The sequence below is a fragment of the Podarcis filfolensis genome (genome assembly GCF_964270895.1).
Source record: "Podarcis filfolensis genome assembly, chromosome: 10".
NCBI lineage: Eukaryota > Metazoa > Chordata > Lepidosauria > Squamata > Lacertidae > Podarcis > Podarcis filfolensis.
Window position 1 is genome coordinate 2,902,489 of NC_139612.1, and position 26,293 is coordinate 2,928,781.

At 44.9% G+C, this 26,293-nt stretch overlaps 1 protein-coding gene and 1 long non-coding RNA gene across 2 annotated transcripts in view; both read left to right on the forward strand.

Moving 5' to 3' along the window:
- ELAPOR2 (endosome-lysosome associated apoptosis and autophagy regulator family member 2) overlaps positions 1 to 26,293 on the forward strand; it is an 80,337-nt gene that overhangs the window by 31,862 nt on the left and 22,182 nt on the right. Inside the window, exons 2-8 of the mRNA XM_083575032.1 lie at positions 5,093 to 5,207; positions 9,823 to 10,018; positions 10,973 to 11,120; positions 18,308 to 18,394; positions 21,724 to 21,829; positions 23,890 to 24,042; positions 25,338 to 25,426. Of these exons, the coding sequence (XP_083431158.1) occupies positions 5,093 to 5,207; positions 9,823 to 10,018; positions 10,973 to 11,120; positions 18,308 to 18,394; positions 21,724 to 21,829; positions 23,890 to 24,042; positions 25,338 to 25,426 (894 nt within the window). The remainder of the gene's footprint in view (positions 1 to 5,092; positions 5,208 to 9,822; positions 10,019 to 10,972; positions 11,121 to 18,307; positions 18,395 to 21,723; positions 21,830 to 23,889; positions 24,043 to 25,337; positions 25,427 to 26,293) is intronic.
- LOC310744300 lies at positions 11,134 to 14,953 on the forward strand. The gene is made up of 2 exons (XR_014539510.1): positions 11,134 to 13,609; positions 13,764 to 14,953. It is a non-coding gene; the product is annotated as an uncharacterized lncRNA (long non-coding RNA).

Consider the following 26,293-nt stretch of genomic DNA (forward strand, 5'->3'; position numbering starts at 1 on the left):
TGTAGAGAAACCTTTGTGTGGCATTGTGAGCTGAGTTCTATACTAAAGTGCCGGTTGTGCACACATTTCTAGTTTTTGCCTCTAGTTCCTCCCACCACCAGTGTGCAGTCCCTGGAAGGCTGCCCCTGAGTGAATGTGGACTTTGGATGGAAAGAGGCTTCCCTAGCCCTCCTCTAGCGGGGCCAAGAAGCAACCCAGCCTTAAGGATGTAAAAAGGTAAAGGTACCCCTGACCATTAGGTCCAGTCACCGACGACTCGGGTTGCGGCGCTCATCTTGCTTTACTGGCCGAGGGAGCCAGTGTACAGCTTCCAGGTCATGTGGCCAGCATGACTAAGCCATTTCTGATGAAACCAGAGCAGCGCACGGAAACGCCGTTTACCTTCCCGCCGGAGTGGTACCTATTTATCTACTTGCACTTTGATGTGCTTTCGAACTGCTAGGTTGGCAGGAGCAGGGACCAAGCAACGGGAGCTCACCCCATCGCGGGGATTCAAACCACCGACCTTCTGATCGGCAAGTCCTAGGCTCTGTGGTTTAACCCACAGCGCCACCCGCGTCCCGTAAGGATGTAAAATGGTGTAAATGGCACTTGTCAAGAAAATCTGACACATTTGACATATTTCACTTCAAAAGAGGGAAGTCCCCAAAAAGGATTGGGAAAAACAGGGCCAGCCCAATACATTTTGGCACCTGAGGCAGACCCCAAAATTGTGGTTCCCCCCCCCCCAGGGAAAAAGGAGTGAGGAAGATCTACATTAGGAACAAGCGGAAAAGGAAGATCTACATCAACATCTGCTGCCCCAGTGTATCCAGCTGCCTGAGGCAGTCACTTCCCCATGCCTCATGGATGGACCAGCCCTGTGTAAAAAGGAAGTTGCTGAAAGGCAAAGGCAACAGGGTCAGACCTCTCCAGAATGCTCGGAAGTTGTTTAAAAACACACTATTAGGAGCTCAACGGGAGTGTTGATACCAGGAATCAGAACCAAGATGATGCTTGCATTGTTACTGAGCAGAGTCCAGGAAGTTGGAGGAGGCTTATTCCCTGACAGTGGTGCGTGGAATTACATTCTTGTGCCATTCCTGGTGTATCAGTGATGGTATCAGTGGATCTGAGCCTGGCTGCATATTCCACTTGCCACACAACACATACACAAGCTCTAATTGTTGAGAGCTCCTGAAAGGTGCCTCTTCACAGGCAAGGAAAAGTGGAGGAATTTGCCCTGACACCATACAGCTAGGGAAGGAGGCACAGCTAGCAGGTGGATCTCAGGATCTGTTTATCTCGCTTAGCTAATCTCTGCTGATCTTCAACTGCCAGAGCAGACTGTGCTGTGCTGAATTTCCAGAAGGCTTGATTTTTGATGCAAAAACGTTTGTCCGCTGCGGGTGCTGCAAAACTTCTCGGCTTTCCACTCTTCCAGTATTTCCCCATGTCACTTCACTGGTATTGTTTCCCCTGCTCCTGCGCAGCTTTAGCAATCCCCCCACCCCACCCCAAAGGGGTGCCCTTACTGCACGGTGCATTGTGGGTTGTGAAGTGAGCATGATGATGTCATGGTGCTTTGGAGCAAGTCAGACTTTACTGTGTGATGATGTGGCTGAGATGATGTGGCTCCCATTGCTGTCACTCTGATGGGAGGCAATTTGTCCCTGTGGCCCTTGGCCTTCCAGCACTGAGCAGTGAGAAGGTCATCCTGATCCAATGTTAGTCTCGTCCGTTATGCATGACTAGCGGGGCAAAACGTGGGCATCTTCCATCCTCATTTGACATGCCTTTCAGTGGAATATGCATCAGTACCACAGCTATGCTTGCATTTTGTCCCCGCTGGTCAGTGTTGTATAATGTGTAGCCAGGGTCCCGGTCCCCCCCGCACACAAAAAATCAGTACAATAGCATAAAAGCAAAGGGTGTGTGTGTAGAGACCATGCTTTGGTTTCCTCGGGTCATCAAAATGGATAGTGGAAGAAAGTACGAAGTGTCTTTGCTATTGTTGAAGAAACACAAATTGCAACGATTGGAAGGAGAACATTTATAAAACTGTCCTGCTGAGCTAAGTGGTTGTCAGAGGGGGATGGAGCAGATTATCACCATTTATTGCGCAGAAGGAGTGTGCTCAGTGCAGTCAGTCAAGCAGGGCACCATAGCAGCAAAAGGGATGATAATAAATGCCCCCCTTCATCCTTAGGAGGTCTTATAATGTTAAGATGAGTAGAGTTGCTGCAGTTGTATCTGGCCTTCCTTGGGCCTGTGCTTTCCAGATGAAGGAAGATCCTGTTATGTTGTGTGCTTGAGAAATTCTTACAACATTGTTGGACGACACAGATACCTTTTCACTGTCAGAACAGTACAAGTCAATGCATCGTGGAAGCTATCTGGAAATGAACATCTATCTATTTTTGGCCTTGCTCTCCGTGTTACTGTTAACCTTTTCAGCTGAATCTTACAAATTGATTTTGGTATGCTTCCTGGAATACTTGGAAAAATGTCAGCCTTCCATTAAGAAAATTATGCAGGTTAACTCTTAGTTTGGTTTTCACTAGAAATAGACCCCTTCAGCTCCTAGCATTACACCTCAGACTCACCATAGTCTTTGCAAAAACACAAAAGCTGAGAGGAAAGGCCGGCAGGTTGCAACCTAGATTTGCCTTCTGCCTTGCTGCTGAAGGGGGAAAGGAGGCAAGCACAGCTTTCCCTGCTGGTCCCTTTACTGTTATCTATAGACATCTTCCCTTCTATTCTCCAACTCCAACTCTCACATCATGAATCAATGTCACTTTCTTCCTCGGTTGGAGAAGGACCCCCCCCACACACTAAATAGGCATGTAAACCCTTCTGGAACCATCCATGTTTATCATAAGAAACAATGTGTCGATATTTCTCTCTGCAATGGAAAGTCTGTTCAATAGCATATTGGATTCATTTTGCATGGCATTTCATACTGTTTCATCAGCTCAGATGACCACATCCCTCTGAGGTGTCTAAGAAGGGACTCTTCCCAGCAAAGCTAGAAACAAGGCGGAGAGGACAACTCGCTATTTTTGTTTGTGAGCTTTCAGATTCCCTTTTTGTTACATCTAACCAGTGATGTGTTAGCTACCAACTGCACTTTGTGTTTCTAAGGGGTGTTTATTTAGTGAATCTAATGCAAAAGGACATTATCACTATAGTGGAGGTTTTTGGTTGTTTTTTTTAAGTTCCCCATGAGGCTTGTATGAAGTCAGGCACATTGTGCTGCTGCAGAAAGAATTGCACTGGCTGCCCACCAGGTGCTGGGTGAGCTTCGAAGGCTGGCATTGGGGTACAAAGCCCTGTATAGATTGGCACCAGGATCCCCACAAGTCGCCTCTTTCCTTGCATCCTCAGCCAATCACTGTTCTGCAGGGGAGGCATCTTGCAGATACCGTCCTATCAGGAGCAGGGCTGGAAGAATCCCTCAATTTCAGTTCTTTCCGTTTTTTATTTCTCTCATCTTGAATTCAGTTCTCCAAATTTATGCAGCAATTTTCTTTTTATTTTATTTTAAAAAATAAAATCCTAGTGAGAATTATTCAGAATTTTAGTGTAAATTTCTCCTAATAAACACATTTTGGGGGCAGTTTTGACTAATGGACACATTTTTACAGGAAATTTCTCAACATATAATGTATTTTTGCATATTATTTTCATTTGTTATGCCCACTTTCTCCTAATATTTGCATTTTTGTAAAGATCATTTGGTTGGAGAACTGCATTGCAAAAGTTTGGATAAGTGCAAATGTCTATAGGGTTGCCATAATGTTTTGGAAGGTGGAAATTTGCTAGCATTTAAAGCAGGATCTAACTGAATCAAATTCGTCCCCACCCCTAATCCAGAAGTCCATTCCACACCTCAGTGGAGTAGGCTGTATGGTGAAACCCTTCTAGTTCCTGGATCCAGCAAGGATTCAGATTCCTGGAGCAGTCAGGCTAGCTTCCTGCTGAGGTAACGGGTCATCAAGGTAACAAAGGAAGTGGCTTGGTGCCAGAGGACAAATGGGTGGGGCCCCCTCCCTTCACTTTCTGGTAGTGAGAAAGACAAAGAGTTGAGTTGTGTGAGCTGGAAGCTGGAAGCAAGGCAGCAGGCTGGGAAAGCAGGACGGCAGAGCCATGCCTGATTTTTGCTGGAATCCCAGGCTGTGGCTGTGGGAGAAGCAAGACCCTCTTGGGGTGTGAATGCTGTGAGCCCCTCCATTGTAGACTCAGCTTGTATATATGTGCAAATAATCCATATATCCTAAAGACACCACGGTCTCTGCTGTGCCTCATTCTGAAGGAAACATGAACCCTGGGGAAGCTCCTGGAACCCCGGGAATCTCTCACCTCTCAGAGACTGGGGAGGTGAGCAACCGTGTGTGTTTATTCTACTGTAGGCTTTGGGATCTCTCATTGGAAGTGATTTATAAATGAAATAAAAATAATAATAGGCCAGTGTGTGTTAGTGAGTAAACAACAATATGGCAATGTCTATTGATCAATGATGATCAGTGATGATGTTTTCCTTTCACATGTAACATTTGGGGCAAATGTCCCCCATTGCTCCCCTAAGGAATGGTGTGCCTGATAGATATGGATTTTGTTCATCGGCATCTTTATGGCCACTTGTCTTGAAAGAGAGCTCTGCAGAATCATAGACTCATAGAATTGCAGAGTTGGAAGAGTCATGTAGTCACAGCCCTGCACTGCAGGAATCACAGCTCACGTTTATGAGCCACTTTGAGTATTTGTGCTCAGTCCTTTGAATGCCCATGAGCATTTTCTCTCACAAGCCCTTCCTCTGGCTGCATGTTGGCAGCCTCATTTCCAGAAGGCGAAGCCCACACTCTCAGAGTTGACGCATTTGTAGCCAGTTAGAGGAAATTTGGGCCCAAGTCTCGTTTTCTATGCATTTTCATTTAAGTCCTGATACTTTGTGACCCTTGTGCATTTTGTCACTTCATGTCCACCCAGACACTGGCAGTTCAATATTTTGTATATTAATGTGTTTCCTCCCCTTTGATGTTCCACTGATGCATTGGGATTAAATAGAAATGTAAATATATCATAACTGAAGCATTATTATTATGGCTTGCAGACAGAGTACCACTTTGAATACACGGAGTGCGATAGCAGTGGGTCCAGATGGAGAGTTGCAGTCCCAAACGTGGAATGTTCTGGTTTACCTGATCCTGTCAAAGGGAAGGAATGCAGTATGTATTGATGCTTTCTTGTTACAAATCTCATGTAAAGCTTGCCATTTCTAGGTTTGTTTTTTGTTGCTTACATAATCAAGCACGACTTAGGATGTGATCAAATGCCCATTTATTTGGGAGCAAACCTCACTGAGCTTAGTGGGCCTTCCTTCTAAGGAAACACACGTAGGGATATTCTGTAGATACATTTGAAAAATCAAGTTGATATCTAGAGGGGTTTGCTGCTTCTTACTCTTTGCCGGAACGATGCTGTTTTATTTTGCCAGCCTTGAAGCATTGGATAAAAGGTGGGTTGCACATTTTAAAATAAATGAGCATGGCTAAGATTGAGAGAGGTTGGCGCGAGGTGGCCGGGAGCTGGGCATGGGGCAGATGCACTGGCAGAGCCCATCTGGTGTTGCTGACAGTGTTTGCACCATGTCGGTCCCCCCACCCTCCCCCCTCCCCTCAAGCAGCAGTGACTCTGCAGCAGTGACTCCCCCCACCCTCAAGCAGCAGTGACTCCCCCCACCCCCGCTGCCATCAGCTGCTGCTCCTCAGACAGATGTATCTGGACTCCCCCCCCCACGGGGGAAAGTGCATTTTGAGTGGGAAACGTCCGCCTCCTCCAGATGCTCCTCTGTTCAAAACCACCTCATGGGGTGAATATTTATTTCAGAAGACCTGGCAGTGCTCACATTCAGGTATTTGCTGCGTAGGACTAGAGCTAAAGCCAGAGCTGATCTTGCTCTGAATGGTTAACAGTCCGGCTGTTGCAGCTCCCAAGCTCAGCTGACTCTGTGACTAAGCAAACGCATCCCCTTTCTGTCAGGTCTCGAATGCGCCAGCAACCAGCTTAATAACAAAGGGTTTTCTGCTCTTGTTTGCGTCTGACCTTGGTGGGTTTTTTAAAGTACATTTCTGGGACACGCTGAGTGCTGCTGAGCCTGAAGGCTGTTTTATCTTGAGAGGATAATGACCAGCAATAGCCCAGGATGTACAAGAGATGGGGAGCCGGTGGGCGGAATAGGGGCAAGAGCCCTGGGCTCCTGGGGTGGAGCTACGCTCTCCTTTGAAGTAGGAGGGTGGACCAGCCAAAGAAAGGACTGGGCTTTCTCTTGCCACAGGTGTACTGCAACGCAGGGATGAGAAAAGGTATTGAAATATTGGAGAGCCAGAGAGCAGGAGATGTCAGTGTTGGGTTCTTGCTGCTCCTTTGACTTCCTTCATCCTTCCTGGCACCAGGATCACACGGTAGTTCAGTCTCTCTCCAGTCTGTGCCAGTTTCACTGTTGTTTGTTCATAAATCCCTTAAGTTCATAAGTTCACAACATAAAAATACTAAAAAAAAAAGAAGAACACAAAATACGGTACATAAAAAAGCAATACACATTTAAAATACATATTGCTTAAGAAGCCAAAGGCCTGGTTATAGAGAAACATTTTTGCCTGGCACCTAAATATATGCAATGAAGGCACCTGGCAAGCCTCCCTGGGAAGAGGATCCCACAGACAGGGAGCCACCACAGAAAAGGCCTCGTCTTGCCACCTCTGGCCCTCATATAGAGGAGGCACACAGAGAAGGACCTCAGAGTCTGGGACATTTTATATGGAGAGTGGTGGTCCTGGAGGTATTGCGGTCCTGAGCCATTTGTGGCTTTATGGGTCAAAACCAGCACTTTAATTTGGGCCTGAAAACTGATTGGCAGCCAGTGGAGTTGGGCCAAGATTGGTGTATTATGTTCAAACCGTCTTGCCATGATGAACAACCTGGCTGCCAAGTTCTGCACCAGCTAAAGTTTCCAAACCGTCTTCAGAGGCAGCCCCAGGTATAATGAGTTGCAGCAGTCTAACCTAGAGGTTACCAGAACATAGAAAACAGAAGTTAGGCTGTCCCTACTAAGACAGGAGCACACCAGCCAAAGCTGATGGAAAGCATCACCTGAGAAATGGAAAGCATAACCTTTAAACAGTTACCATGAGATGCACAGTAGGACTTTTAATCCCATGATTGGTAAGTTTACTTAGGAACCCTTTTTGAGGACGTAGACTTTGTTGTCGAGTTGGTAGGGACCACCAGAGTCATCTAGTCCAACCCCCTGCAAGGCAGGAATATTTTGCCCAACGTGGAGCTCAAAACTATGACTCTGAGATTAGGAGTCTCAGGCCAAGTCCACAACCTCTGTCTTCATTTCAATGTGAGCTTTTTTAGAGCCTGGACTATTTTAGCAGCACCCTTTTAAAATTAAGATTCAATTGAGGCTAAGAGTGTAGGCAGTTCTAATAAATGGGGTGAAATAAGCATGAATTCAGGGTCTATTAAGAAGCTCCACATAAATGATTCAGATCTGGCATGCTGAATCAGGAAAAGGAAATTATAGGTTATAGTATTCATATGAACATTTTGAGTTTAATTTTCTCAGTTTAATTCTTTATTCTTTATTGCTTCATGATATTCCTTGGTGTCTTCATTCAGTGGTACTTTAACCAGATAAATTCTATGATGCTATGCAAACCCCCCCCCCCAAAAAAAACCCCATGGAATTTGGTATGAGGAAAATAAGTATCCTGAGAATATTTATTTATTTTAAAAGTTTCTAACCCTTATAAAATTGGGGCAACAGGCTTGAATGAGGAATGTCTTGTGAATTGATCCCAAATGATTCAAGGTCAGGGGGAGGCTGGGGTGTTCGCTACCCCATGAGCGGAAGCAGCATAAATATTGACACTTGCCCAGGACATTTCTACAGGTTGCAGGATTCCGCCTTTCACAGTGCAGAATTTGGGTTCCTCAAGTGCAAAATGGTTGACTTGATAGCAAGCAAGCAAAGAAGCAAGAAAATAAACACACACACACATGGGCAGCGGAAGAGCCACAGCTTTTAACGCAGGAATTTTCAAAGCGTGTTCTTCTGGGGAACTTTGGAGCTCTTTGGAAGGTTTCGCGATTTTCTCAAGGAGAACATTAGTAAGGACAGGCAAACTGCCACCAAAGGCAGCTTGGATGTAACTTGGCAACACAGAGTTTCAGAAATTGAGTGATGTTAAAACTGTGGTGGCGGGGGACTGTTACTATGATTATTTCATGATTATGCTGTTTGTTATGTTTTTATTATTGTGCTCCATAAAATGTGCCCTTAATGTGTACACTGCCCTGGTATCTTTTGATAAAGGACGGTATATACATTGAATGAAGTTAATAATAAATGTATTGGGCCCACATGTGGAGGCTCAACAGGCCTGGCCAGCCCTCTCCCCAAACTGAGCTACAATGTGCAGAGGGACCTCGGTGGGCATGCCAGCATGGAAAGAGGTCTCTGGTGATAGACAAATTACCAGCTGAAACACAAATCAAGTTGCACAGATTGTCCCGGATGTCAAAAGAGATTCATTTTGCCATTAGCCATGCTCAGCCTCAGATTGAACCAGGCAAGCAGCTGGCTTCCTCCAAGCTACTTCTGCTCATGGAGATATGCATTGTGACGGGAAAAGAGCATTCTCCTGTGAAACGTGGAAATAGTTGGCCATTTGATAAAGAGACTGTAATGAAGCAGCAATGAAGGCTCCTGTAGCAGTGAAGAGCCCTAAGGACTTAATGCTGGTCTAGGCTCTCCTCTATGACATGTTCATTAGGACGTTCATGTGAACATAGTGTTCATCTGACGGAGGGGATGGCCTGTCACAGGGATGAATCACCTGCAGATCAAGGATGACTAACTGCATAGAATGGGGCAGGCATCCTTTACTGCATGTGCGGCAAACCTGAAAGTCAGGTTTGGTTGGAATGTGCCTGTAAACTGCATTCTTGTAGTTCCTTGCTAGCAGGTTCTTCAGAGATTAGATGGGCATCGGGAAGAATGTCTGGCCAACACGTTGCACAAGACAGCCTCCGGGGATGCGGGATGCTTTTAGATTTGAAAGACAATCAAACTTGTTGACTGCAGAGCTTGTCTTCTCCTTCTCCTGGGCGTCTCTGGCATTTTGACATGGTGTAATTTGCGACTAGCAGATTCTGGTCATTCATGAAAAACGAATTGGTATTTAGCTGCAAAATTAAAAGCACCTTTTGGTTAAAAGGTGTGAGTGCACATTTGTTCTAGGTGAATGGTGAAACTAAGTATCTTTGCTGCAAGTTGTCAGAAGTTGCGTTAATAAATTTTATAGTCTGCACTATTCAAAGGGCTGAAGGGAACAATTTGAAGCAACAATTTTATACAAAGAAATTATTCTGTATGGGGTGTGTGGACTGCCGTGAACATTCAATTCTGTTATTTTTATTATTAAAAGGTGTAGTTTCTTCATCAATGTTTAAGCTGTCCTCATTGTGAGATCAATGAAAATAATTTGCTAGGTGTGTCAATGGTACTATGTAGATGACCCAAATATTGTGTGCTGTCCATGTTGAATAAGGTATTGGTTTACAGAAATAAAATTCTTACGATTGAGATTTGTTTTCAAATCGGTGCTGTGGTCAACACAACTTGCCTGTAACGGATACCAGATGTGAGAAACAGGTGCCAATCAAATTTGTGATTTTCTACATTTGAGGGTTGCTGAATGCTTGTTGAGAAGAGAGCTTGCAATGGACCAATTGCTTGTGCCCTTAATCAGCTGTGCATGTTTTCCTTCTCAGCTTTCTCATGTGCTTCTGGGGAATACCTAGAAATGAAGAACCAGGTGTGCAGTAAATGTGCCGAAGGAACCTACTCCTTGGGAAGTGGGATCAAATTTGATGAATGGGACGAGCTGCCTGCAGGATTCACAAATGTAGCCACTTACATGGACACAGCCATGGGCTCAGCAGAGAGCAAAGCAGACAGCTGTGGCAAGTAAGGACCTGGGGGGCTGTGTGCGCATGGCACACAGAGGCTTGGAGAAACCATTATAACTGAGGTGCAGTGGTGCCTCTGATTTTAAATTTTCCCTTCTCTGGTATATTTATATTCATAGGAATGTTGGAAGCCACTTGTACAGAGTCAGACCATTAGTCCACCCTGCTCAGTATTGTCTACACTGATTGGCGGCTGGGAGATGCTGGGGACTGAGCCTGGCACCCTTTGCATGAGAAATAGGCCCTCTACCACTCTACGGCCGTTGCCCACTCTTCCTAAGTTCAAAGTGGCTTACATGGTCTTCTAGCAGTTTCCTGTTCAAGCACTGACCAGGTCCAGACACTCTGAGCTGGAATGATGCTGCAGAACCAGCGGCTCTCATGCAATTTACGGGGTCTCAACTCATTGACTGAAACGTTAACAATGCACAAAGGGCCCGGTGCTCAGAAATGTATGTAGTGGTCTTCCTTCAAGGAGTTGACACCACCACTTGGACCTCAGAAGTAGCTGTGAGAAGCAATTTAATATTATTTTTGTAGGTCCAAGACTGCCAAGCTGATCAACAGGGAAGGAGAAATTTTCAAAAGGAACCCACTGCATCTTGGAGAAATGGTCTCCTGATAGAATGTTAGTTGCAAAATGTCTTTTATTTCTAGAAAGCTTGAAAAGCAATTGAATAACATTCTATTGTCCTCCTAATGTATCAGTGAATGCTTCCCTGTCATCACTGTATAGGAATTGTAGCTAACACAAATCAGCTGCAAAATTTAATATTTTCTAGACCAAGAGAAGTGATGGATGAGAAGCTCCTTTATATTCTTGCCTTTATTTTCCCAGGATTTTTAATGCAGCAGATCATTAAGTAGCATATGGGTTAAATATGCCTGATAGATGGATATTTATGGTGCCTATATGGTAAAACAATTCTTGTTTCTACTCATGTTTGCTCAGATCGTCGTGGACTCCTCGTGGGAATTACATTGAGTCAAACAGGGACGACTGCACCGTCTCCTTGATCTACACAGTGCACCTGAAGAAGTCGGGTTCCGTCATCTTTGAATACCAGTATATTGACAACAACATCTTCTTTGAGTTTTTTGTAAGGGGGATTTGTGCACTAAATCTACACTAAGGCTAAACTGCAGAGGCAGCCTTCTGAAAAGAACTCTCGCAGCTTATTTTTGAGGCAGTTTATTGGCATCCTGAGTGTCTTTGCCTCTATGAGGCTTATCGAAATGTGAATCTGCCTTATACTGAGACAGACCACTGATTTTATTTAGCCCACTGCTGATTCACAGCTGCCCCCAAAATATGCTTTGCATAGACTCATAGAATCGTAGAGTTGGAAGGGACTCCAAGGGTCATCTAGTTCAAGGCAGTAATCTCAACTAAAGCATCCATGACAGATATTATTATTATTATTATTATTATTATTATTATTATTATTACCCCACCCATATGACTGGGTTGCCACTCTGGGCTCTGGCCTCCAATGAAGGAGAGCCCGCCACCTCCTGAGGGAGACTGTTCCACTGTTGAATAGCTCTTACTGTCCAAAAGTTCTTCCTGATGTTTAGTTGGAATCTCCTTTCTTGTAACCTGAATCCGTTGGTTCGGATGGTCCTCCCCTCCAGAGCAGGAGAAAGCAAGCTTGTTCCCTCATGCATGTGACGTCCCTTGAGATATTTGAAGATGGCTATCATATCTCCTCTCAGTCTCCTAAACGTCCCCAACTCTCTCTTCCTCATAAGGTTTGGTTTCCAAACCCATGTTCATCTTGGTTGCCCTCGTCTGCACATGGAATAGAGTGGGACTATTACTTCCCTTGACCTGGACACTATGCCTCTGCCAACTTGAGTCCTTCCCAGATTCACAGAGGAAGTGTTTATATGGTGTCTAGATGCTGAGAAGTCTAGTTTAGCCAAATGATTTAAGTGCTTTTTGGTCATCTTGTCTCAAGCACATCAAAACCTATGGCCTGTCTCAAATGCTTGCTGAATATCCTTCCTTCCCAAAGCTGCTGGCAAACTCATGATCCAGCCTGGAATGCATGGAGATTCTGGATGTAGGAAGTGTATCCTCTATATGGGTTTGTTGCAACTGGTGGCAGCTTGCCCAAAGGCCGCTGACTGTGTTGATCCCAGTGGCCGTGTGTCTAACCTCCGTGTGCGGATTCATACTGTTCATGACTGGCTGGATCTATAGTTTTCCAGAGGGCCCTTATCGACACCTGTTTATGCAGGTGGAGGTGTTTCATGCCAAGAATCAGGAACTCCACAGCCTTTTATCCTACAGAGCAGCCAATGGCTAGCTTACAAACCTTCCAGTATGAGTGAGTTCAGGGACTCCCCATGCCAACAAATCTACATGTTGGCATGGTAAAGATATGTACAGGCCAAACTCAGCCGATAACGCTCTAAAATGTAGAGACTGTAATACTTTGGATTAACTGGGTTGTAGCTTAGGTACTCTGTCATTTTATTTACACGACTGGAAAGAGAACCTGGAGCGGGCCAGGAACCACCCACTCCAGAACTTTGCCCAAGAAGTGAACAAGGGCTCCACAATTTTTTAGATTTTCTGGGTTCAGCTGGCCTTTCTTAAGGCGTGGTTTTGCCGTTGTTAGGCTGGCAGGGACCAGCCCCTTTCTAACACAAGCGGCCCACCTTGTAACTCCCTCAGCAAAATGAAGCCCACCTGTGAGCTCCCTGACAGTCTTTACAGTCTCTGGCGGGAAGAGAAAGTCTGGCTTCTGGTGAGTCTGGCAGGCAGATGCATTGGGTGGGCTTGCCTTCGGCTTTGGTTCAAAAGGAGGGCTGGCACCTGACTTGAAACAAAAATGTGATGTAGCTGGGGACTTCCCCCCCTTCTTCTTTGTCTTTTTTGCAGTTTCCAGAGCATCTTGTGTGAAAGACAGAATTTTGGCTGGGTTCCCAGAATTGTTTGAGTGAACCTCGGGTTTTTCCTAAGTTAAAGTCAGCCAATACATCTTTACACAAATTGCACTGCATATGAACCGTGAAATGCAGGACAGACCATGTTGCTCCCCTGCATTTCTCCCCAGATTGTTGAATGTGCAACTGGTGGGTGCCTGGGTGTGCTGTCTCTCTAATTCCCCCACCGCAGGCTTTGCTGAGCCGAGGGAGGCGAGGTGGGTGGTGCCAACACAATGTGACAGCTTGGCAGCTGCGGGCATTGCTCTCCCGCCCACTTACCTTCCTGCACAACTCCTTCACTTGGCATTAGGATCTGCTGGCAGAAGTCACAGGAGCAAAAAATGTCTGCTCTCATCAATGTCCAAAAAGTCCAGCCCCTTTACACCCCCACAGCTCTGTCCCTAGCACTGCCCAGGCCCCATGATTTTTGAAATCAAAAGCTGGCAACCCTGACTTGCACATTATGCAAGCTCACAGCCAGTTCCAGCCGCTGGGCCAAGTGACCTCTTTCTATATGAACTCAGAAGCCTGACCTGGGTCTAGCCATTACTGTATTTTAATTCCCCAAAGCGATGCTGGATCAGGGGTTCTATGGAAAATGAAAGGGGTGGCTAACTCTGGCTGTCTGGCACTGCCATGAGTGCTGGTACCAGTGGCGTAGCGTGTGGGGTGCAGGGGGGGCCGGCCGAACCGGGCGCAACATCTGGGGGTTAGGGTTAGGGGTGCAAATCCACAGGTTAGGGGGCACAAATTACTTGCCTTGCCCCGGGTGCTGACAACCCACACTACGCCACTGGCTGGTACAGAAAAAAATAAGGGAGACCAGGGCAGGCATCCGCATTGGGCTGCAGCGGGTTCTCTGGTTGTCAGGTGTTGATGCCCTTTGCCGGCCTGCTGTCTAATGGGCATCACAAATGCCAGGGGAGTGAGGGGAGCTCCTAATTCATGTTGCCGCTTGTGCATTCAAACAATGCTGTGCAGGTGGCTGGATGAAAGTAGAGGAAGACTAAAGAAGTGGAGGATGGAAAATGTTCCTCTTGCTCATCTCTCCCCCCCCCCCCCGCTTTGTGTGAGGGATGAATCACTCCTGTTTCTCCTGCTGCCACAAAAGGCGTTTGGCCCTAATTAACATTTGCAGACTGTTTGGAGACAATGAGATGCGCCACTGTGGGCAGGAAGCTCCATGTGCCAGCTCCTTCTATGCGGCAGGCATGGAAACGTGGGCTGAACAAGCATGCCGCCCAAGGCACCTTCCTTCTGTTGGCTCAATACCATCCATTGCCCTTCGCTAATAAGACGGTACGTGCTCACGGGAGATGTCTTTTGAGGTCTATATTTTTAACCATACTGGCTTGTTAGGGTTCTGAAAAAGGAAGCCACAAGTGATTCTGCTGCAGTTACATTAATTTGCTTCCAGATACACACTTGTAGCAGCCGCTTGGCTGGGCAGCAATTGATTTCTTTCTTTCTCACAGGAAAGCAAAAGCATCGACTGCCTGAGTATGAGGCCCAAGAATCACTTCCAGCCAATGACTGACGTTGATCAAAGCATCCTTGATAGCTTTTCTGCACTCTGGGGGTGCCATCTTTAAGTCTCATTAAGCAAGAGCAGCTCTAGTGTAGCAGTTAGACCAGGAGCCACTGAGGGGAAAGACAGACAGACAGACACGCAGACATCTAGCTCCATACTTAGGCAGATGCGCAGCTGGGTGTCTGAACTTGCCCAAACCTCCCCTGACTCTGCTCCTTCCTCAAACCTGAGACTTGCTTTGGGATGTCAGAGAATTCCAGTCAAAATGGGAGCAGGAGCAAAAATTGCTGATGCTTGCTTATTTCTCCCATGTCCAGAAAGGAAATCAATCCAGTGAATAGAATCTGTATTTGCTGTTATTCTTGCTTTCAGTCCACAAATGAGTAGTAATTGTTTACATTTTCCCATATTTGCATTCCGTTTCCTTTGCATTGAAAATAATGGGATGGAATAATGTAACAACAATATATGTACATTTTTATTTTATTTTATATTTCTAGTACCCCACCACCACTTACAATATAAAAACACAAAAATATACAACATAGTAACAAAAAAAAACACCACCCCAAACCCAGTTTAAAAGGCCATACATAGATTGTTTAATTGGCCAAAGGCTTGGGAGAAGAGGAACACTTTTGCCTGGCACCTAAAGGTGTATAGCAAAGGTGCCAGACAAGCCTCCCTGGGGAGAGCACCCCACAAATGGGAAGACCCGTTCTCAGGTTGCCACCCTCTGGACCTCATGCAGACGAGGCACATGAAGAAGGACCTCCGATGATGATCTGGATTGGTTCATACGGGGAGAGGCAGCCCTTGAGGTGCTGCAGTCTCTGCTATAGGGCCAGAATTGATGCTCTATATACTCTGGTGAGCAACCTGGCCACTGAGTCCTGCACCAGCCAAAGTTTTGAACCATCTTCAAATGCAGCTCCACATATAGCGCAGTGCAGTAGTCTAGTTACATTTTTTTAAAATTTGTGTTTCTGATACATTTCAACTAATCTAGTTACATTGAGTTATGTGAATGGATAAGTTACTTAATTTCACCACGGTGAACACGGGATGAACAATTTTTCATGGAAGCAGCAAAACTGAATCCGAATCATAGAATTGCAGAGTAGGAAGGGACCCCAAGGGTCACCTAGTCCAGTGCAGGAATCTCAGCTAAAGAATCCCTGGCCGATGGCCACCCAAGCTCTGCTTAGAAACCTCCAGGGAAGGAGAGTCCACCGCCTCTCGTGGGAATCTGCTCCACTCTTGAACGGCTCCTCCTGTCTGAAAGTTCTTCCTGATGTTCAGTCGGAATCTCCTTTCTTGTAACCTGAATCCATTGGTTTGAAACAGAACTGCCTGTGGAATGAATAATGAAGCCTTCTTGCACCTCGTTTCACAAGGCAGAATATTATTTTTAGACACCATTATGTCTATAATCACCTTTAAAAGCTCTTTTATTTCCTTGTAGTTAGTTACTCCATAAAGCAAGGTCCAATTTTTCTGTAAGACATGGTTGTTGTTTTTTAAAAATTAATTATGTCAGTATGGCTCACATAGAGGTGCTTTCCTGTGGATGTTGCCCCCGTCAGCTTAGAAGATGCTCTGTCTCACTTTGTCACAGGTTTATTCTTCTGAACATTAGGGTTTCTGATTAAGCACCTCTCCCCGCTCTTTCTTTTTACTCCAGTGTAGTTACGACAAAGATGCTTGAAATGTGAAGCTTAGGCTCCCCCCCAACCCCACAGAGGCCTCCAACATCACTGCTCTAGATGAAATAGCATGTTATTATCACTTTTCTTAAATTCCTGCTGTTACAGAATAGCCAGTCATTTTATCTGCACTGCTATTGAACAATTTTGCTATTCCCCTGAACAGTTATTTGCTAGCAAGTAAAGTAAAAGTGCCCTGCAGGGGAGCCTCCCCCTCAGGCACGGCCACAGAAGATACTCAGGAATCAGCAAAGCCATCTCTGCCTGCCAGGTGGCCCGGCTGCGGGAGAGAGGGGTGCATCAATTCAGACCAAATCAGCATCTTTTCAGTTTCCAAGTATCCATTGCTACTGTGTTTGAAAACATATTTGGAAAGTTTGGATTCATTTGCTAGATCAGGCCAATGATCTGCCCAAGCCAGCATTTCGTCTTTGGTCCATTCAGTCCACGGTTGCTCCCTGCCTGTGCTGGTGGCAGGTGCCTGAGGTCTGTCCCAGCACTGATCTAAACCCAGGGCCTTCTGCCTTCTGATTTAGAGACTCTAAAACATAGAGGCTTCCTCCTTTTTGCCACAGGTAATAGGGGGGAATCCCCACTTTTGCGGGGGTTCTGCCCCTGCCCTGCCTCATTCTTCCCCATTCCACCCCAGTCCCCTTTCAGTGCATTAAGCACATGATTTGCACGTTAAGGAGATGCCTGCAGTCCTCTCTGGACCTCCAGGCAGATTTGAGGGAGGCAATCAGTTCAGTTGCGTGGGACATGGAGCCTGGGCAGGGGGGCGCTGGAGATGCTGCGAGAGGCGTCAGGGTGCTGAATGTTGGTGTCACACAGGGTGCTACTGAAATTTGAGACCCCAAGATCTGCTGCTCATGAATCTATCCCCCCCCAGCAAACTCAACGCTAACTCAATCAGATCATGACCACCACCGCATTTTGTGGCAGCGAATTTCACAAATTCAGTTAGATATTGCATTGCACAATGCTTTCCTAGCCTTGAAGCTGCTGTTGATCAACTGTTTAGCACGACATGCATGTGTAACGCGAATCAAGGCCTACAGCCGTTATCGGCAACCTGTGAGCCTCCAGACCTTGCTGGGCTGCAGCTCCCATCAACTCTGAGCCGTGGCCATACTGGTGTCCAGTGAATGGGGGGGGGCACAGGTTGCCTTGCCAGGACTAGAGGAATCCAGCTGGCTTTTGGGTGCTGCTGGAGAGCAGGACATAAGTGAAGTCTTGGTCAAGTAGTCAACTCCTTACATGTAAATAAGTGTGGGAGAGGAAGCAGGATTATGCCGGCCAGCCCTGTCCCCTTAAGGTTCATCACCTTTTTCATTCTTTACCGCCCCCCAAATTTGAGGCTGAAGGTCTGAAGCAGAGAGCCTTCTCTGCTATGGAGACTCCTGCCATGATTTAGGTGCCTACTTGTGTGAATGAGGAATTGTCCTATTCCAAGGGGATAGCATATCATGTGAGCTATGAGCTCACTCAATAACCTTAGGAAAGGCTGTGTTGTCTCCACTCACACTCCTCCCACCCCACTCTGGAATATTAATGGCTTAACAGTTTGGGTTTAAAAGGTAAAAAGGGTTGCAGGTCATGCTGTGGTCTAAACCACTGAGCCTCTTGGGCTTGCTGATCAGAAGGTCAGCAGTTCGAATCCACATGATGAGTGAGCTCCCATTGCTCTGTTTGAGCTCCTGGCAACCTAGCAGTTTAAAAGCATACCAGTGCAAGTAGATAAATAGGTACTGCTGTAGTGGGAAGGTAAATGGCATTTCCGTGCTCTCTGACTTCTGTCATGGTTGTCCGTTGTGCCAGAAATGGTTTAGTCATGCTGGCCACATGACCCGGAAAGCTGTCCGTGGACAAATGCCAGCTCCCTCAGCCTGAAAGCATAGATGAGCACCGCAACCCCATAGTCACCTTTGACAGGACTTCACTGTCCAGGGGTCCTTTACCTGTTTATCTTACCTTACTGGCTGGCACAAGGATTACTGAGATGCATGTGAGGGGTTTTTGAAAACATTCAAAGTGTTACATAAATATTGCTTCTGTTATTGGCTGGCAGCAAATTAACTCAATATCTGAAAGCTCCCATTTTTTAAATCAATAGATTCAGAATGATCAGTGCCAAGAGATGGACTCCACAAGCGATAAATGGATGAAGCTGACAGATAATGGCGAATGGGGCTCCCATTCTGTGAGTATAATGTTTCATGGCTTGGTGAATAGAATCATAGAATCGTAGAATTGTAGACTTGGAAGGGACCCCAAGGGTCAAGTCCAACCCCCTGCAATGCAGGGATCTCAGCTGAAGCGTCCATGACAGATGGCCACCCAACCTCTGCTTAAAAACCTCCAAGGAAGGAGAGCCCACCACCTCCCAAGGGTAACCGTTCCACTCCTTTCTTGTAACTAGAAGCTACAGTGGTACCTTGGTTTACGGACTTAATCTGTGCCAGAAGTCCATTCTTAAACCAAAGTGTTCTTAAACCAAGGCCTGCTTTCCTATAGCAGTGGGGGTCTCGATTTACAAATGGAACACACTCAACAGGAAGCGAAATGTTCTTATTCCAAGGCAAAGTTCACAAACCAAAACACCTACTTCCAGGTTTGCAGCATTCTTAATCCATGCTGAAAACTCTCTTGCACATCCACAACCTGCAGGAAGCAGGATTGAACCCCCCCCCCCTCACAAGCCAATGACAAGGGAGATAAGTTCTGCCTGATAAGTATCTTTATCCTGCCCTCACAAGCCAACTTTGACAGGTGGGTGGGATCACCTGATATCTCTCCCCTGTAGGCTGGCAGGGAGATAGAGACAAAACCGTTTCTCCACTTGCTTCATGTGGCTGCATCATTCAAAATTCCAAAGGGTTCACTGTAAAGAAAAAGTTCAAATTTTTGAGACTGAATGAAGGATCATTCTCAGAACCACACAGAAAAAGAATCACCTTGTGTGAGCTGTGTGTAGGCCTGAGGCAGAGTTTCTCCTTTTATTTGCATGCAGATACCTTATCTCACATTTTTATTCCATGTCAAACCCATGAGCTGAGTAAACAGGGCAAGGCTTCATTTCTCTTTTCTGGGTGAGGGGAGAAAATGAAACCTCTGTATGTGTTTTAAGCAGACCTGTCAGTATGTTTGACTGAATTGTTTGCTCTCTAGGTCCTTTAAACTAGTTCAACAAAACTGGGGTGTGGTTTCTCAAAGATTCTTGTGCCTCCTTGTCTCTTTTAGCTCCAAGGCAAAAAGTACTCTGTTTTCAAGTACTCTGTTTTACTTCTTGGAGTTTGCAGCAACAGTGGGGGGTGGTTGTTTTTTCATTTACTCCTTGGTAGTTGCAAAGTCCGAAGCAGCAGCCGGTGTGCGTGAAGATTCTTCCAGGGGTAGCTTGGCTTTGTGCAGTGATGTCAAGCTTCAGCAAGCCTTTCTGCATCAACTTTTTCCATTCAAGGAATGCTCACCTATGTGCTTGGACACATGCACAGATCATGTAAAATGCTGGTTGGCGGGGGCAGCCCGTCTCGTCTTGCCACCTCGGGTGACATGTCTTAGTGCTGCTCCCACTGCTGCCACCCTTCTGCTAAAGCCTCGCTTTCTGCGGTTGTACAGCATCTTCTGCTGGGATCCTGTGGCGTTCTTGTGAGATCTCGCTGTGAGAGCTGCTGTCGCCACTTCTCACTTCTCTGGCAGTGGTGGCAGGAGCAGGTTTTCCACCTCTCAAGGTGGCTGCCTCGGCCCAGGGAGGGGAAAACTGGGAGCAGTGAGCAAGCAGACCATCATGGAAACTTGTTTGCAAATTCCTGCTCTCATTGGAGAGACACCACATAGCTTTCCAGGGAACCCCAAAGTTCCCCGGAGCACAGTTTGAAGTCACTGCTCTTGCCTAACATCCTGGAGTAACTATGACACCAAATGAGGCCAATGAGGAAGAGACCCCATTTGGTAAAGCAGAGTGGACTTTGGGCTGATGAACATGAGCAGCAAAATGACACTGAGAGTCCTTCCTGGACTGTTCTACTCCCCTCTGCAGATGGGGAGTTGCATTTGGAATACCTCCCTGTCTTAATAACATCCCTTCCTGAATGTAAAAGGCTAGTACTTGGGGGAAACACGTTAGATCCTTTATCCCTGGTAGGAGACATTTCTAAGTCAAGGGGATTGGGGATAGAGGGATAGCCTTGGAGGAGAAACACCTGGGTTGAGGACGGTGGTCACCAGGGAAGTCTTTCAGCTTCACCCACATCAAAGAGCTGTGAGGAAAAGATGAGATAAAGCCACATCACAATCACAATATCTATCTATCTATCATCTATCTTATCTATCTATCATCTATCTATCATCTATCTATCTATCTATCATCTATCTATCTATCTATCTATCTATCTATCTATCTATCTATCTAATCATCATCATCTATCTATCTATCTATCTATCATCTATCTATCTATCTATCTATCTATCTATCTATCTATCTATCATCTATCTATCTATCTATCATCTATCTATCTATCTCTATCATCTATCTATCTATCTATCTATCTATCTATCTATCTATCTATCTATCTATCATCTATCTATCTATCTATCTATCTATCATCTATCTATCTATCTCTATCATCTATCTATCTATCTATCTATCTATCTATCTATCATCTATCTATCATCTATCATCTATCTATCTATCTACCTATCTATCTATTTATCTATCATCTATCTATCATCTATCTATCTATCTATCTATCTATCATCTATCATCTATCTATCTATCATCTATCTATCTATCTATCTATCTATCTATCTATCTATCTATCATCATCATCTATCTATCCATCTATCTATCTTTTATCTATCATCTATCTATATATCATCTATCTATCTATATCTATATCTATCTATCTATCTATCTATCTATCATCATCATCATCTACCTACCTACCTACCTATCATCTATCTATCTATCTATCATCTATCTATCTATCTATCTATCTATCTATCTATCATCTATCTATCTATCTATCATCTGTCTGTCTATCTATCTATCTATCTATCATCTATCTATCTATCTATCTATCTATCTATCTATCTATCTATCATCTATCTATCTATATCTCATCTATCATCTATCTATCTCTACCTATCATCTATCCCCCACAGGCCTGAATAAAAATAAGATGTGCAACGGTTTTATTTGCCATTTGAAGTGAAATAATCCAGGAAGGCCTTGCTTGGTGACTTTCTGATAGTTTAGTTCCTCTCTTAATATCTCTTCTAGGAAGTGCTGGGTTTTATTTGCCATTTGAAGTGAAATAATCCAGGAAGGCCTTGCTTGGTGACTTTCTGATAGTTTAGTTCCTCTCTTAATATCTCTTCTAGGAAGTGCTGGTCAGGCCATTGTGTGCTCAGGGGAAGCTCCTGACTGTGAGTCTACCCATACCCTTGTACGCACAAGTCTATATCATGTTCATATCAGGGTGAGGTTTGAATGACCTTTTCGTGTGTGTTTTTGTGTGTGTCTCTTCTCAGGTAACGTTGAAATCTGGCACTAATGTATTATACTGGAGAACAACAGGAATCCTTATGAGTTCTCAGGTGGTGAAGCCTGTCCTCCTGAAAAACATCACCATTGAAGGTACAAAGCAGGAGTTGGCAACCTTTTCTCTCTGTTGAGGGCCACATGCCCCATGTCAGGGGCAGCCTGCTGATGGTGGGCAGAGCCAGAGACACAGTGTTCTGGATCTACTAATCCAGAAAAAAGGCTTTATCACACAAATATTCACCATGGCTGCCACATATTACAATTCCCAATTCTATGCAAGTCTACTCAGAAGGAAACTCCACTGGGTTTGGTGGGATTACTCTCAAACGTACAAAGGGGATGGGTTTAGTAAAACATGTCAAGAATCAGTGCCCTAAGACTCGGGACGCCCCATCTTGTTCATTCAGCAGAGTAGCAGAACTTTGGCAACGCTTGAATTCCAAAAAGACACAGAGAGCAGGAAATGTCTTTAGTAGAGATTTACTAAGGCATAAAGTTGGTTGCTAGCTCCCTAGCAAGGCAAAACTTAGCTCATTTAGAGCAAATCCAGTTTCCAGCAGTAAAAAACAAACCAAACAAAACAAATATAAATGCAAAAACAGAATAGCAGTAGGAGAAAGAGAGAGAAAGAGAATAACAGAGTCTCCTGGGCAGACAGTGTGTCTCCGGAGCGAAAGGCCTTGAAGTTTAGAGATAGCCCAGCAGGAAAAGAACATCCGTGCTTTCTCTGCCTTTGAGAAGACCTGAGAACCTTTTAAACACTAGAATGTCCCAGAATGTTTCTGGGGGCCTATGTACTTCACAAAACTTATTCCCTGACAAAACATCCATACAATATGCTGCTCTGAAAAGCAAGTGAACAGTACAGTAATCCCTTTCTGACATAAGTGTCACCCACCCCAGCAGAAGCATATGGATTTCCTCTTAGACAACCGGGGAGGGGGGATTTGAGCAGCGTACACACTAATCTATTCACAGCACAAAAACTGTATTTTCCCCCAGTCTGGAATGATTCATGTTCATGCTCAATGTGCTGCTTTAAATCTAGATTGATTCTAGATCCTTTTAGATCCACCAGGGTGGGTGTGGTTACTTCACCAGTGTGTGAACTCCCTGCCCCTCCCAGTACATTATCTACATTTCTCCCATGCCCCAGTTGCTGAAGAAGGAAGTACCTGTTGCTCTCTTGCCATTCATCCATGGCAAGCAAACTAATCTTAACTAACAATCACCACCACCACCACTAAGGGCAGGGCAAACCATCAGTGAGAAAGTGAGGTTTTTAATTTAAAGGGAAAAACTAAAGGAAGTACATGCTGCATACTTTGTGTATCACTTTCCTTTCCACAACAAGCTTCTTTAGGTTGGGAGAACATATACAGCAATTTTGTCTTGTTTTGTGTTATTCCTCTTTCTCACCGCAATCTGTACTGGACTTTAGTTTAGACAATATGCTTTTGGAATGCCTCAGTTACAGGACGACTGCTGACCTCTGTTGGGGATAACTAGATTTGCAGTGATACCAATATACGTACTGTATACCTAGAAGATTTGCATTTAGGATTTACAGGAGCATGGGAGTACTCCTGGAAGTGAAAGTATCACTTTGAGATATTGTCATCAGAAGCAATTCATAAATGGAGCAAAATAAATAAAAATGAAATTCATATGCCACACCTTTCTCGGCTTCCATGCGGGCACACGTTCCTTGTCTTGTGGCAAGTGGCTTTGGAACAGAGATTCCACTATAGTTTGGGATATATTTAGGAACATGCATCCTAGAGCAACACATTCCAGAGGTGTGATAAAGTCAATCATTGACAATTAGGGGTGAATGAATAAGTTTTTTTTGGTTTTTTAAACAGACTTCATGTTACTTTTGCATGTCTTCTTTCTGCAAATAGTACACATATTGAAACATTTTTATTTCAAAATATGTATTTTGTGATATATTTTATCTGAAAACATGCATTTTTAGATGCATTTTGTTGTGTTTTTTTGAGCCAAGTAGTGTATCACAAATTTTTTAAGAAGTGTGAAGATAAGAATGCAGTGTTGGATACTTCTTTCCTTAAGTTATGCTGAGCCTAATGAACTGGGTCTAATGCTGTTGCCTTTGTTTCTATACTTGCTGAATTGCATTTGCTTTATAGGAGTGGCCTATACATCGGAATGCTTTCCCTGCAAACCTGGCACATTCAGCAACACACCAGGCTCTTCCACTTGCCAGGTCTGTCCTAGGAATACATACTCGGAAAAGGGTGCCAAGGAATGCACCGAGTGCCAGGAAGAAACACATTATGCAGGTATTGTGGAGAAATCTGAAAGGCTGGGTCCAGTTCAAATTAACCGTAAACTGTCATGTCAGAATAGGATTTTGTAGCCATGTGTACAATTCTGATTTGTGGTTATTTTTGTCCCCTCCAGTCCCAAAATGTTGAATGAGAATGTCCCGTGATACGTCTAGCTGAGGAGGTTGTGGAAAGGGCTGCTTCATAGATGAAGTGGTGTCGAGAGATATGTTGAGGACTGCAAATAGTTTTCCTAGAGAGGGTCTCCTTGAAAAGGATTTGATGATTGGTTCAAAAATGCTGGACTCTGCTGTCTCCTCCAAATGGTGTGGCACTTCTCTGTGCATGCAGTTTGGTCTGGGGAATCCAGATCTCTCTTGTCTCTCAATAGAATATACAATGGGGAGGGCTGTGGGTCAGTGGCAGAGCATCTGGCTTGCATTCAGAAAGTCCCAGGCTCATGTGAACAGGATCTCAGGGTCCGAGTAGGCCACAAGCATAACGTGAGTCAACAGTGTGATGCAGCAGCAGCAGCAGCAGCAGCAAGCAAATGAACGAACAAACCCAAATGCTGTTCTAGGGTGCATCAACAGAAGTAGAAATCAAGGGAAGTAACAGTTTCGCTCTATTCTGCTTTGGTCAGACCACACCTGGAGTCATAGAATCATAGAAGTGTAGACTTGGAAGGGACCCTAAGGGTCATCAAGTCCAAGCCATTGCAATGCAGGAATCTCAGCTGAAGCATCCATGACAGACACCATCCAGCCTCTGCTTAAAAACCTTCAAGGAGGGAGAGTCCACAGCCCCCCAAGGGAGACTGTTCCACTGTTAGCAACCCTTACTGTCAGAAGCCCTGTGTCCAGTTCTAGGCACCACAACTTAAGAAGGATATCAACAAGCTGTAACATGTGCAGAGGGCAACCGAGATAATCAAGGGCTTGGAATCCAAGGGACTGGTTGAGGCAATTTTGTATGTTTAGCACGGTAAAGAGGAGATTGAGAAGAGAAAGGAACCCAGACCAATGGCTTCAAGTTGCAAGAAAGGAGATTCCAATTCAACATCTGGAAGAACTTTCTGACAGCAAGAGCTGTTCAACAGTGGAACAGTCTCCCTCGGGGGGCTGTGGACTCTCCTTCCTTGGAGGTATCTATGCAGAGGTTGGGTGTCCCTCTGTCATGGATGCTTCAGCTGATATTCCTTCATTGCAGGGGGTTGGACTAGATGACCCTTGGGTCCCTTCTACAATTCTATGATTCTGTGCAAAGTATATTTTGGGTTCTGTGTTTATAAGTATCTGTTCTGCTTTCAGAGGAAGGATCAAGCCAATGCATTGAACGTCCTCCTTGCTCAAAGAAAGACTTTTTCCAAATCCACACACCATGTGACCGAGATGGAAAAGTGAGTAGCAGACTCTCCCAAAGCATTTCCATGGGAGTCTTCCACGGTGTGGACTGAAGTGTTGGTGGTCCTCATGGTTTGCACCCAAGACAGGGCGGCCAAGATGGTACCCTCCAGGTGTTGTTGGACTGCAACTCCCCCCATTTCAGGCCAATGGTCAGGCTGACTGGAGCTGAGAGGAGTTGGAACTGGCCCCCTTGACCTAAGTTTGATCCTTGGCTTAAGGAAACTTGAGATATTAATTGTAGTGGAAATATCAGTCTATTTGTTGGCCAGCTGCTCATAAGATAAGCATTTGCAATGTTCTTGGCAAGACTGTGGGGTTTTTTGTAAGTTAATCATCTATTTAAGTTCACAGAATTTATGAAACATGTTTTAGGTCATATGATATTGTGGTCTGTGACCTCTGCAACAACCTTGTGAATTAAGAGCATTTACTATTGAACCTTGAGGTAACCCGCTGTAATTGCAGATCACTGTGTAATTGAGCTGTGAAATCCAAATCCCTCCCCAAGGCTCTCTTATTTTGATTAGACTCACAATCCTTCTGCTTTCTCTTCCTGACCTTTTCACTCAAGCAAGAGTGAAATTATCCCTCTGAAATATAGAATGACTACATAGAAGAAAGCTCTCTACTCTTATGTCAGAGAAAGGGACTCATGTAGATACGAATGTTAGAAGAATAATTGGTTATTGTGCACAAGCTCTTTTGACACATAGCTGTTTAAGTGCCTAGACTCTCTATGTGGTTCTGTCCTTTCACTCCATTTTTTCTTTTACAAGGCTCCTTGCAAATGCTTTTCTTCCTTGCTGTGTTCACATTTATTACATTTGTCCAGGTGTGTGATCTCACTTGAGCTACTGAAA